General features: G+C 38.1%; 1 protein-coding gene across 1 annotated transcript; it reads right to left on the minus strand.

Moving 5' to 3' along the window:
- Positions 1 to 169: 169 nt before the first annotated feature.
- LOC306995092 (uncharacterized protein) lies at positions 170 to 11,510 on the minus strand. Its single transcript, XM_079606346.1, has 8 exons — positions 11,288 to 11,510; positions 10,728 to 10,978; positions 6,613 to 9,388; positions 6,479 to 6,507; positions 6,081 to 6,242; positions 4,271 to 4,337; positions 3,963 to 4,070; positions 170 to 2,841 (listed from the first exon to the last, which is right to left on the minus strand). Exons 2-8 carry the CDS (start codon positions 10,841 to 10,843, stop codon positions 2,047 to 2,049), a joined length of 4,053 nt encoding a protein of 1,350 aa, XP_079462472.1. The 5' UTR covers positions 10,844 to 10,978; positions 11,288 to 11,510; the 3' UTR covers positions 170 to 2,046.
- Between the last annotated feature and the right edge of the window lie 1,188 nt (positions 11,511 to 12,698).

The raw sequence follows: 12,698 nt of genomic DNA on the forward strand, positions 1-12,698 counted from the left end.
ATATAAAAATATTATAAAATTAGCTAAAAAAAAAAATAGTAACCAAAGACTACTCATGTACAGTATATAATAATTTATAATATGCAGTTCAACTTTCTTCTCTATTATTTATGGATGTATCTTTCACTGTGTCTTTTTTGTCAGGTCTTTAGTTATAGGAATTCAGGTGCAATTGTATTAAATGATTTAATAAAACTGAATACAATACACACTACAATGAATGTAAGAGGCTTCCAACATTGATATTTGTTCTACTTTCATTTATTTATATCAGCATAGTTATAGACATTAATACAAACTGCAACAGAAAGGCAATATAGGATGATGCATTACTGTGTTTATAGAAGCGGGTGCACCGTTTCATACTATTTAAACAAAAGCAAAATGACAGTCTAGTGCAACATAGTTTTTTTCTTCTACAAACAAACACAATGTTCTTATTCTTTAATGTTCTATTATATTGACACAAACAACATGCATTACATTTAGAATTGATGTTTAATTGTTCTAATGGAATAACATTTGGAATGAAAAATATTGCATGGAAAAAAATAGAATAACCTTTTGCGTTTTAAAAAAACTGTAAGTGAAGTATAGTCTTAAAGACACGACTCCCTTTACCTTGGGTTTTCACTCTTTATTCACTCCTCCTTTAATCAATCAATGTTTTTTTAACCTATTTATACCTCTTCAAGTTGCTGCTATGGTTATCAGACACAAATAAAGCTTCAGAAGTAAGAGTATAAGAATAATTACAAATGCATAAGCACATGCACTCAAACAAAACATTAAAAATGCAAATAAATATTGAGTAAATATGAATAATATCTACTGAGCAGGCTTTACAGCTTAAATTATTTCAGCTTAAAGATTTTTGTCTTAATAAATACCAAACCCAAGAACTACACGTCTGACTAGAATCAAGAAAACAATGTGAGATCATCTTGTGGCATCAAGCGTTTTCTACGGGTGAATACGTCAACAGCAGACAAAATCAAGATGGAAAACCCGATCAATGCGAATCTTTCAGTGGTGAAATAACTTTCACTATGATCTAAAACTACAGAAACAATCTATAAAGTCGTCATGAAATAGCATCCGCAACCCATTTACTTCTCTAATGAGATATTAATGCTACTGAAATGCTACTGGGGGAGTGGGGGGTGGGGTAATAGTATTAACTATTAGCAAAATGCTATATACAGTAGCCAAAAACAATGACGTATTAATCACTTTTTTTTATTGCCAAGTGAACAGCTTGACGAGAAGTTGTATATTAATTTTTATGTGAAGAAAATTTAAAGGATGTAGCGTTTACGTGCGCTCCTGAGCCGCTCTTCCATTCAATGAATGCTTATACAATGTTCAGGAAAAAATGATGAAAGAGGCATTCTGTACTGAAATATCAATGTTTCATGCAAAGAAAGGGGATTCATTCAAACTATAGTCTCACATAACCAGATCTATAAAGTCCGTAGTCTCAAATATACTTTATAATCAATCATAACCTTAAAGGTAAAATAATAAATCATTACCATATCTATCTGTGAAATGCAGAGCTGGTGCAAACAGATCCACATTGCTATGATCAAATGCTTTCTTAACTGCTGTTTTGTCATTTTTGTTTTTGAGAGGAAAGTGCGCAGCACATATTTACATATTCGTCTAAATTAATCAGCAGCGTGGATGTTTGTTAACAGTATATCGCTGCGAATGTATTTACAAGTTGTTTTTGCTATTAAGCGAAGAACGAAAAAGAACTTCACTGTGAGTAAATCACGTTCAATCTCTTCTCCCGTTACGTGTGCACAAGCAATAAGTTGCTGGCTGCTGTCCACTTAACGGCCACCGGTGTCGCTCTCGCTAATAACAAGGGTTTCTGAATTCTACGTATAGCCCCTTTAAGACTTCACTAAATCTCAACCCAAATTCCAGCTTATTATGTTGCCAAAGTGTCACTCAAACTTTGTCACAAATATTTTCCACCACAAGTACTATAATAATAGATGCATAATAAGTATTCGCCATTTTAAAATGTCCCTTTAATCACAAGTGTGTACTCTCTCCATCATGAATATAGTGGTTGAGCATTTTTTGAGCAGACTCCAGACCAACCATCCCATTTATATGCTCTCCAGCACCATGGCTGTTCCCTTCTCTCCAATCACATTCAATCTCGTCCTCGTACAACACTTGCCTGGTGCAAACTTGTGATTGGTGGAGGTCCATCATGGACTTATGATGATCCTGCTGCTGCTCTTGCTGCTTCAGAATCCCTATGGAGTGGATCTCTTCCAGACTAGCAGAGAGTACACGAATGGGAGAGCCCAGATTACGTACATCTGTGATGTGGTAGCCATCGCAATCTGGATCATCAGGACCCTGATCGAAGCAGGCCAGGCTTACATCGGCGATAGGAATCGGTAAGGTTTCGGGGTGAACGGTGAACTTGAGATGTGGTATCTGTAGGCCGTGAGGAGGTTGATGACATTTGCTCTCCTCACCCCCAGATTCACTCTCCGTATCCACATTTCCCTTTGAATATTGGTTCACCCCCTCCCAACCGCCTTGCCTCTGCTGCCATTGGTAATACGATGCGTTTCCGTGATTTCCCTGCGAACCCCTCAAGACGCAGATCTGTGCCTCCTCTCCCATTTCTGACCAATCAGATTCCTCCTCCTCTGGGAGTGTTCCCAGCGATTGGTCGTCGCCATGCATTGAGACTTTGTCGTAACGGTCACTATCCATGAACTGAGCTGGAGGTGGTGCGACTGGAAGTGGAGTAAGGGGATCGTCAGACTTCAAATGTTTCACCAGGGCGTCCTGTAGCATTGATGTCACCTATAGTATAAAGGAAGGGTATAGGAACGTCATTAAATTAAGGAAAATAATTCTGATTAGAGGCATATTTGGAATAACCATGAAGTACCGTAATTATTGTACATAAGAATTAATGTATTATAACGGTAGGGCTGGGAATCGATTTAAAAAATAATTAATGCTTGGTACAAACTACAAGATATTCTGGCCGATTTTGGACCGATTTCTCCCTTTCGACAATCCTAGATAAAGTCCCGATTATCTTGATGGCTCTACAGATTATTTTATCAGATTTTCCTGAGGTGTGTTAAGAGTGACTGAACCTGCTCGGAAGAACGCCTCGATCTCGAATGTAAATATCCGACATGTTGAATATTTATGATCAGAAATCCTGTTGTGTGGGGGAACGTACGCACGCTCTGGAGATTATCACGTGAAACGAAACAATATCCAATCAGAAAGCGAGCTGACGGAAGACTCACCACTCGCGCTGTAACATGTAAAGTCCATGTTCACAGCGTCTCAATGACTTCATCTAAACATTTTTCTTCCTTTAATGAGAGATTTAACGAGATTTTACCGTGTTTGTGAATGGATTCTGTCAGTGTGTGGTGTTCTTTCCTGATCACATCCCGGCACTCCACACACTAGAGGAACAAAACGGTTAAATCTATGATTTCTTATCATCATGTTTGTGGTCTCTCACATTTTGAAAATCTTATAAGATTTAAAAAAATCTTTTAGTGTTGCCCCAGCAGGTGAAGGCGTTAGGAATCAAGAATCGATTCCAAAGTTTGGAACTGATACCATCAAAGGTAATCAACTTTTAATAGCATTTTTCAGTTCAAAAGAGCTAATCATTCATTCACATCTTGGTCCCTAATGCTGGGGACACACCACAAGATATTTGAGCCGATTTCTCCCCTTCCGACAATCCTAAATTAAGTTCCGATTACCTTGATGGTTCTACAGATTATCTTATCAGATTTTCCTGTGGTGTGAGGTGTGTTAAGAGTGACCAAACCCGCTCGGAAGAACATCGGAGCCACCTCGATCGCAAATCGTAAATATTCAACATGTTGCATGTAACAATGTCAATATAAACATTACTTATTATAAAAATAACAAAATCAAACTCTCACATTAATGGTCTCTAGACTTTGGATGGTCGTTTTTGCCACAGACAGTTGATCTGTGAGCTCAGAGATTCGCTGGTTCAGTCGCTCACGCTCTCCATCCATATTCTGTGCCTAGATTGAAGTAACAAGACAGACAGATGTAACAATACAGTCACATTTAATACAAATACAAGTTGTTTTGAATTTGATAGTGCTTGTGTAAATCAATGGTTTATTTCTATTATGAGATTGTGAATTAAAATGAATGTAGCCTACTTAATTCCTTAGGGTGGAACTACTAACTACGATTGAAGAATTAAACTGCGCTTTACCACACAATGCAGTTTTTTCTCCAGAAGGTGGTTGGTTTGTTGTGTGCAAGAGTAGTTGTCCTGAAGTCTGATGAAAGAGAAAGACATGTCCTTACCCTAATACACTTTAACAGAATAACAAGAACTGTAATGCAAAGTTTTCAGACACTTAAAGGGTTAGTTCACCCAAACATGAAAATTCTGTCTGTAATTACTCATCCTCATGTTGTTCCAACCCCGTAAGACTTTTGTTCATCTTGGGAACACAAATTAAGATTTTTTTTTTTATGAAATCTGAGAGCTGTCTCACTCCTTTATTCATAGGCTGCTAGGTAATTGCATCTGCCGGCCCAGAAAAGTTAGTAAAGACATCATTAAAATAGTCCAAGTGACTACAGTGGCTCAACCTTAAGTTTATCAAGCGACGAGAATGCTTTTTGTGCGCAAAAACAAAACAAAAATTACGCTTCTGACAGGCTTCTGACGTGAGTTCACTGAGAAGATGATGCAGATGGGTCTTGATGTAGTGTTTAAAATGGTTCTAAAGAGTAAAAAAGTTTTCTCGTCGCTTGGATTATTTTAACAATGTCTTTACTAACTTTTCTGGGCTGGCAGATGCAATTACCTAGCAGCCTATGAAGGAGTGAGACAGCTCTCAGATTTCATAAAACATATTTTAATTTGAGTTCCGAAGATGAACGAAAGTCTTACGGGGTTGGAACAACACGAGGGTGAGTAATTACTGACAGAATTTTAATTTGTGAACTTACCCTTTAATAGCATGTTAATTGATTCATTATTTAGCTACTAATTATTTACATATTTATAAAAATATGTATTATAGTTCAAAGTTATGTTAAATGGAATTAGTGGAACTTTAAAGTGTTTTTTCTGACCCACTTAAGTGGGACTTAAGTACATCTTTATATTGAAATATGGTTGAAGTGTACTGCCAAATGTATTTTACAAGCATTTATGCTAAACTAATGCATAATTTTATGCAATTTCTTGTAGAATATTGTATCATCATGTATTTAAATATATTTAGTTATACACTTGTAATGCTGAAGTTGTAATTTAGTACAATGAAAATATATTTACTTGTATTATTAAGTACCACACTACAATTTAAATTGTAATCAAGTACTTTACATATGCTTTAATCAACACATTAAAATGAGTGTACTTCTTTTGAATGACAAAAGATAATTAAAACATAATGATTTATAATATCGAAATCATGAAAGTGTACTATTTTTAAGTACACTCAATTGGCCTTTTAATTAATATTATATGATTTTATTATTTAAAATCTGATGAACACACATTAAGCACACTTATTTTTCACACGGGTAGTTTGGGTTTGCTCAGATGAAAATATTAGAGAAACCTGCAGGGCTGATTCTCTTGTTGGAGCAAATCTTATAAAACTATCAAAAACTAAAACAACACATTAATTGTTAAATGCATAAAAAAAATTATGTCATGTCTCATATATCCTCTTATAAAAAAATACATCTGTTGTGTATGAAAAATGAGTATGCAAAATAAATAAATGTGATGATGTAGTGTGTGTCCAGACCACAAACCCTGACTGAAAGTTTGAGGTCAAATCATGCTAAAAACTGCTTTTTTTGGACTGGTCCATTTTACGTGCATTATGCATTATACATTAATCCAATAGAATAAAATAGAATAGAATAGAATAGAATAGAATAGAATAGAATGGAATAGAATAGAATAGAATAGAATCGAATATAATAGAATAGAATAGAATAGAATAGAATAGAATGTGCTATAAAGCATAGTACAATTGAGTCTTGTGTCTCACCTTGTGAACCGCTCCAATAAGCTGTTTAGCTCTATGCGAGTTCTTTGTAACTCAGATTCAATGAGCTGGTGGCCAGTTTTGAATTCCGATCCCATACATTCCATCCGCACAGTGGTCTGCAGCAAGCTGTGGTGGAGAACCTCATTCTGCTCCTGTAACATCCTAGATTGAATCGACAGACAGACACCTCCATGAATATTATATAATCACATATAGACTGTAAGAGACACAGCGCTTCTATGAGTGATGGCATGCCAGGAGGGGATCATTTACATGTGAGTGTGTCTTAAAGCAAATTGTTTCACTACCGTCCAAACAAAGCTGAAAAGCAATTTCCAGACCCAAAGTTTAGCAGGCCGCATGCAAAACAAGAATGCAAAAGTAAACAATGGACTCACATTAATTTCTCCAATTCTGAGTCCTTTTCCTATGCAAAGGTGAAATCGGTTGCAAATGTGGAAAACCCAACAACAAGTGCTATAAAATATGTATGTTTCCATTCTACTTTAACACTAAAGAAAAAAATACTCACTTTTAGGAATGAGGATGACTCTTGGTAGCTCACTGTGGATTGGTCGTCCTGGACAGTGGAGCTAGCGGATGAATCTGACTTGTTAGAATGAGGAGAAGTGGACCGCTGGCCAACTGGAGAGTGGCGAAGATGACTCGGGTGATCATCATTGTGATGATCCTCTTTGAAGTGGGAATGATAGTGGTTCGATTCAGAATCAAAGTGCTGATGTTCAGTATTGGAATGCTGATTCTGCGATTCCGGGTTGTCATGGTAATGGTGGTGATCTTGGGAATGATGATGGTGGGATTCTGGTTGGGAACGATGATGAGATTCTGAATGCTCATGATGCTGAGGATGGTTTGATTCTGGATTGGAATGGTGATGGGAATTTGAATGGGAATAATGGTGGGATTCTTGAGGTTTGTGGTGATGGTAATGATCAGGTTCAACTGGGGGTTTGTCATGACTTCCTGAGTGGAAATGGTGTGGGTGAGATACCGGAGGATCATGATCACTGTGTTGGTGGAGTTCTAAACGGGAAAGGTGTCCTTTAGGATGTGATGCGCTGTGATCTTGGGATTCTGAATGTGAGTTAGGACGATTTTCATAATGATGGGCTGAATTAGAGTGAGCAGGGCCTTTTGGATAACTGTCAGATAAGTGATGGTGATGTTGATGAGGACTATGGTGAGAGTCAGTATGAGAAGAATGATAATGGTGTTCGGGTGTAGGGGATGCATTTTGAGAATGAGTGTGTTGGCGAGTTTCAGTGTGAGAATCAGAGGTGTGATGGTGTTGGATGGTGTTGGATGAGTGATTAGGATGGGAATGATGATGGTGAGATTTGGGATGAGAGGACTCATGGTCGGAATGATGGTGTTGCAATTTCACATCAGACTGGTGGTGAGTGTCTGAATCAGTAGAAAGATGAGATGTACTACCATGCTCTCCATGGTGGTGGAGAGGAGGAGGAGGAGGCGAATAATAGTGCTGTGATTTTGAACGGGAATGATGGTGGGAAGGTTCTGAAACTGAAGTGCTGTGACTTCCTTGGTTGGGATGTGGTGGTGAAGGTGAATGTTGATGGTGGCTGTGGTGGTGTGATTCTTTGTGAGAAGGATGAGCTTCTGGATGGGAAAGATGATGGTGAGTCCCTGACTTAGATGAGTGCGTTGAGCTGCGGTGACCGTGAGCTCCATGATGGTATTGTGATGGAGAGGGTGAATGATGATGAGAATCTGAAGGAGGATGATGGGAATCTGAAGGAGAATGATGGTGTGGTGATGAGCTATGATGAGATCCATGGGGCTGATGAGATGACGATGGTGAGTGATGGTGATGAGGTTCTGGATGGGCATGACGGTGATGAGGTTCTTGATGGGAATGACGGTGATGAGATTTTTGATGGGAATGACGATGGGGGTTTTCTGATTCTGGAGAACAAGGACATGAAGGTGGGGTATGATAATCTTCATTGTGATGGTGGTGTGATTTGTGCTGTGAATTTCGATGATTCGATGAATTGAAATGTTTCTCTTTGGGGGCAGTTTGGTGCTGCTTCTGACCTTTGTGACCACGTTCAGTCCCAGATGAAAGACATTTTGAGGAAGAGCTAGTATTGCTTGTATCACTTCTTGCACTGTCATGACGACGCCTGGGAACAGCCTGATGCTGTTGTTGATTGATGAGGTCCCTTTCAGTATAAGGCTGCTTGTTGGAGCGGGAGGTCTTGCTTGAATGCGAGTGACGTTTGGAACGGGAGTGCTTACTGGATTGCGAGCGTTTGCTAACATGGGAATGAGCAATTGAAGTTATGGAGCTAGCACTGCTTCCCGGCCGGCTTCTAGTAATTGTTGACTTCTTTTCACTTTTATGTTCAGGCTTTGGGGACAATGCCTTTGGAGACGTTGAAGTCTGCCCAGGGCTCGAGGGTCTATGAACATCTGTTACCCCAAGGGAAGTAAGTCTTAATGGGCTAAGCACCTGCCTTGTGATTTCATTCAAAAAGGCAGAAAACTTTATCTTCTCCCTCACAAAGGTCTTATGGGCCTCTTGTTTCCTTTTCTCCCGCTCTTTCTCATCCACGTCTCCAGCATTGTCCACTCGCCTGGACAGAACCTCCATAGACTTGGTCTTTCTTATGTTTGCAGCCGCTTTAGCATGATTATGTTCTTGCCCCTTATTTCCCTTTTCATTCTGTTCTCGGGAATACGTTGCCTTCTTGGCAGTCCCTCCACCTTTTTCTTTGACTGTCAAGTTCTTTTCCATGCTTGTAGACGACTTCTTTTGTCCATTAGCTTCCAATAAAGGCATTGTATCTGCATCATCCTCATCATCCCCATCATCCTCAAAGGCTCTCCGTCCTCTGCTGATATCCATACATGATTGTGAGTGCTGTGGACGTTTAATTGCTCGTTTGGACTCAGAAGCCGATGGGGCTTTTTCCGGACTGGCTTCAGATGACCAAGAAGAATCAGAGGAAGAGGAAGACGAAAAACTAGAATTGGACAAATATGATTTGGAGGATGAAGATGAAGAGGAATTGGAGGAGGAAGATGAATCAGAAGAAGAGGAATCGGAACTGGATGAGCTTGATGAAGACTTTGAACTAGAGGAAGACCCAGAAGAGTTTGAGGAAGTCACTGAAGCTTTAGAGTGAGTTTTCTTTTTCGGTGTGTGATGTTTATCTTGAGGTTGTTGATAATGGCGATGGTGATGATGATGGCTTTTAGCTTGGGAGTGATGATGGTTATAATGCTCATGAATGAGATGACCACTGCTGCATTCTGAGGCACTATAGATGAAAGTGAAAAAATATAATTAGTAGCTCTTACTAAGGCAGGAATCACAATTACTACTGTTTATTCAAAACTCACAACTTATTTATGTATAAACTCATCCCACATTTTTGCTTTACACAATGATACCTCAAAACCATGTTTCTTGAATAGCCTATCAACCATTCAGGAGACAATACTTGCATTTTGGCCCTGTTTACACCTGGTATTAAGATGTGTTTTGGTCAATCGGATCACATGTAGATGAGGGAGACACACAGCGTTTAAACCTGGGATTTTAATCCGTCTCTTTTGTCCACTTTGAACAACTTCTGTCTTGATTTCTTCAAGGAAAGGCTCTATGGGTGGGTAATTGTGTAGTTTTTTTATTTTTTTATCTTTCAATCTAATAGACATAATAAGTTTGTGAAATTTACATATGAACACGACCGGAGACGACGGAAAAACATACGGAGAGCTTCAGCTTTCGTTCATGCTCTGACAGCCGCAAGACCACGCCGAACGCTGTAAGTGTGTGTTACAAATCAGGAATGTTGAGAGAACATTGTGCTTGGCATGTTTTTTGTCTTCAAACCAAACTTGGATCTTCAGCCAAAAAAGTTTAAATCCAGGCTGGCTAGCGCGTTTCCCATAAAGTTTACACAGTAGATCAGTAGGAGAGGTTTGTTTGCGGCTATTTGAACGCATTAGACCACATGAGCGTTTACAGTATGAAAGCAGTCCAGTCAAATATGATTTTGACGACCTCTGGAAGTGGTCGAAAGTGGACAAGCTCAAAACTTTTTAGTTTTAAGTGAAGTGACGTGAAGGCCAAGTTTGGTAACCCATACTCAAAATTTGACCTCTGCATTTAACCCATCCTAGTTAGTGCACACACATTGAGTAGGAAACACTAGAGGAGAACACACACATGGACACACACACACCCGGAGCAGTGTCAGCCATTCACTGCGGAGCCCAGAGAGTGATTGGGGGTTAGATGTCTTGCTCAAGGGCAACTTAGTCATTTCCTGCCGGTATTGAGAATCGAACCCGCAACCTTCGGGTTACCAGTCTGACTCTCTAACCATTAGGCCACGACTGGCCCCACATTAAGAGTCATCCACCCGTGATCCGATCGACCAAAATGAATCTTAATGCCAGGGGTACACATGGAATAAAAATATTTAGAAAAATATTTATATCTGCATTTTTACAGTAATACAACGTTGTGCTTTAAGATAAATGCAACCCCCATGTCTATATACATTATGCATATTTATATATTTATGTTTAAATTACCTTTTTTTTTAATTACATAAATGCTTTTATTACAAATACGTGTAAATCTATCACCTCTTCTCCTCATGTTCCTCTGGAAGGTGCGCACCATGGTGGCGATGAGATGAGTGCCGACGCTCACGGTGAGGATGCTGATGGTGTTGACTGTGATGTATCTGATGATGAGCCATTGCCTATGTTCTTGCTTTTTCTCAGAAAGATAATGGAACTGAATTGAATAGTTCTTGAGTGTAAAAGAGACTGTTGCAATTTCCTTGATTCCAGAGCAACAAAGCGTCCTCTGCCTCTCAGTGTAATGGGAAGAACTGTGGGAATATATAATAGATATGTTAGAGGTATAAGAGGGCTAGTAATTTAAAATGTAAAAAAAAAAAATCAGTAACAAAAAGACAATTGTTGTGCACATGGTAAAGCATGGCTGACAATTAAACCTATTAGAACATCTAAATAACTGACGTTTTATGCATTGACATTTAGATCATCTAAACAAAAGTGTTAATATAAAATATACTTGATCTAAGACAAATAAACAGGATTTTTTTAAAATTGTTAAATACTTAGAGTCAAATAAACTGTACAAAAAAACTGTAAAAAAAAAAAAAAAGTTATCTTACCATAAAATGGTTACAGAGAAACGAAGCCAGACTTCCTCAAGGGATCTATTAAAATAAGTATTGTGTAATAGTAATTTAAAAGCACAATTGCAATACTTAATTCCAAAGGGGGAAAAAAAAATACGTGCCTAAAAAATGCCTATTATAAGCCACACTAAAACAAATGCTGCGTGTTTGAAGGGTTCGGGAGAGATGATGAGAGCTCTGCTATCTTCACAACTTTTCTATCCATGTCTGTCCTGCCCCTTTATCTGACATGGCTGATTTTCCAGCAGCCGTCAGAACAGTGTGAGCACCAGATGTCAATAATTCCTATCACTGTCTGAAGTGCCCGTGGCAAATTTGTGCAACAATGGTAACAGCATCAATTTAAAGCTAAAATAACTCTTGAAGGGGAGATTATTTTCCATTATAGGCAGTGGCTACTTTATTATTATCATTATTGGGGCATCAGATTTAATAAGCTGCATGCATGATGTTATTAAAAAAAAACTTTTTTTAGGTCCTTAGATATTATTTATAAATGTTTTTTTTTTTTTTTTTAAAGGAGTTCATCTTTTGATTTGACCTTGTATATGGTTGTTAGGTCATTTAAATAAAACGTTGATAAATTAGTAACCTGACGTAGTACTTTTTGCTTCGCTCTATGGTTCATAGTCTCCTTTGCTTCAGGCCTGGGCTTGTATCTGTCATCACTATTGATGCATATGTTAATGCAACAGAGATGAGGATGGAATCATTGAGAATCAATTTAAATTTACAACATTAAACATAACACACGTTCACAGGCACATGTTTTCCCTCACCATCCATGCCAAGATTTAACAATGTGAGACATCAGTCACTTCACTGAAGTCATACATGTCAAAAACATTGATGAAGCTAAATATGATTCAGAAAAAAAGATGAATACATAACTTCACAAAAGTTCAGTGTGTATAACAAATATACACAGATGGTACTACTTCATATTACTCAGCCATTCTCATATAAATAAAAATACCGGTAATCAACCTTTAAAGCATATAGACTGAATGTTAAAAAATCTCACAGGAAAAAAAAAAGCTACATGTAAATATCATCAAGACTTGCCCTATTGCTTTAGGTATGAAATGCATTTTGCATGAATTTTGTTGCGTCTCAGGGACACGAACAAATAAAGTGTAAAAAGGACAAAATTCCACTATTGCAAATCCTCATTGAGTTTCTTGGTTTTGTCTTTCCTGAGCAGTGGCTAAAATTTGGATACGTTAATCTCAGAGAATCTCTAGCTTTCTTCTTTCTCAATACCTGACGATGTCTGTTAAGAGGACCAGAGAGCAAATTTGACCTGAACTTCAGTTTATTTATCAGAGCCGCTCTGGCACTTTCTAAAGTTTCATTAAACTGCATCATCGAAAAACATTTTAAA

The sequence above is a fragment of the Phoxinus phoxinus genome (assembly GCF_949152265.1).
Source record: "Phoxinus phoxinus genome assembly, chromosome: 3".
Classification (NCBI taxonomy): Eukaryota; Metazoa; Chordata; class Actinopteri; order Cypriniformes; family Leuciscidae; genus Phoxinus; species Phoxinus phoxinus.

Excerpts from the sequence above, each read along its gene's own strand:
- LOC306995092 (XM_079606346.1), bottom strand. The coding sequence starts at position 10,843 with ATGGCTCATCATCAGATACATCACAGTCAACACCATCAGCATCCTCAC. Across the intron at positions 6,243-6,478 it reads TCAGAATTGGAGAAATTAAT|GATGTTACAGGAGCAGAATG; the intron begins GTGAGTCCATTG and ends GATTCAATCTAG. Across the intron at positions 4,338-6,080 it reads TTATTGGAGCGGTTCACAAG|ACTTCAGGACAACTACTCTT; the intron begins GTGAGACACAAG and ends CTCTTTCATCAG.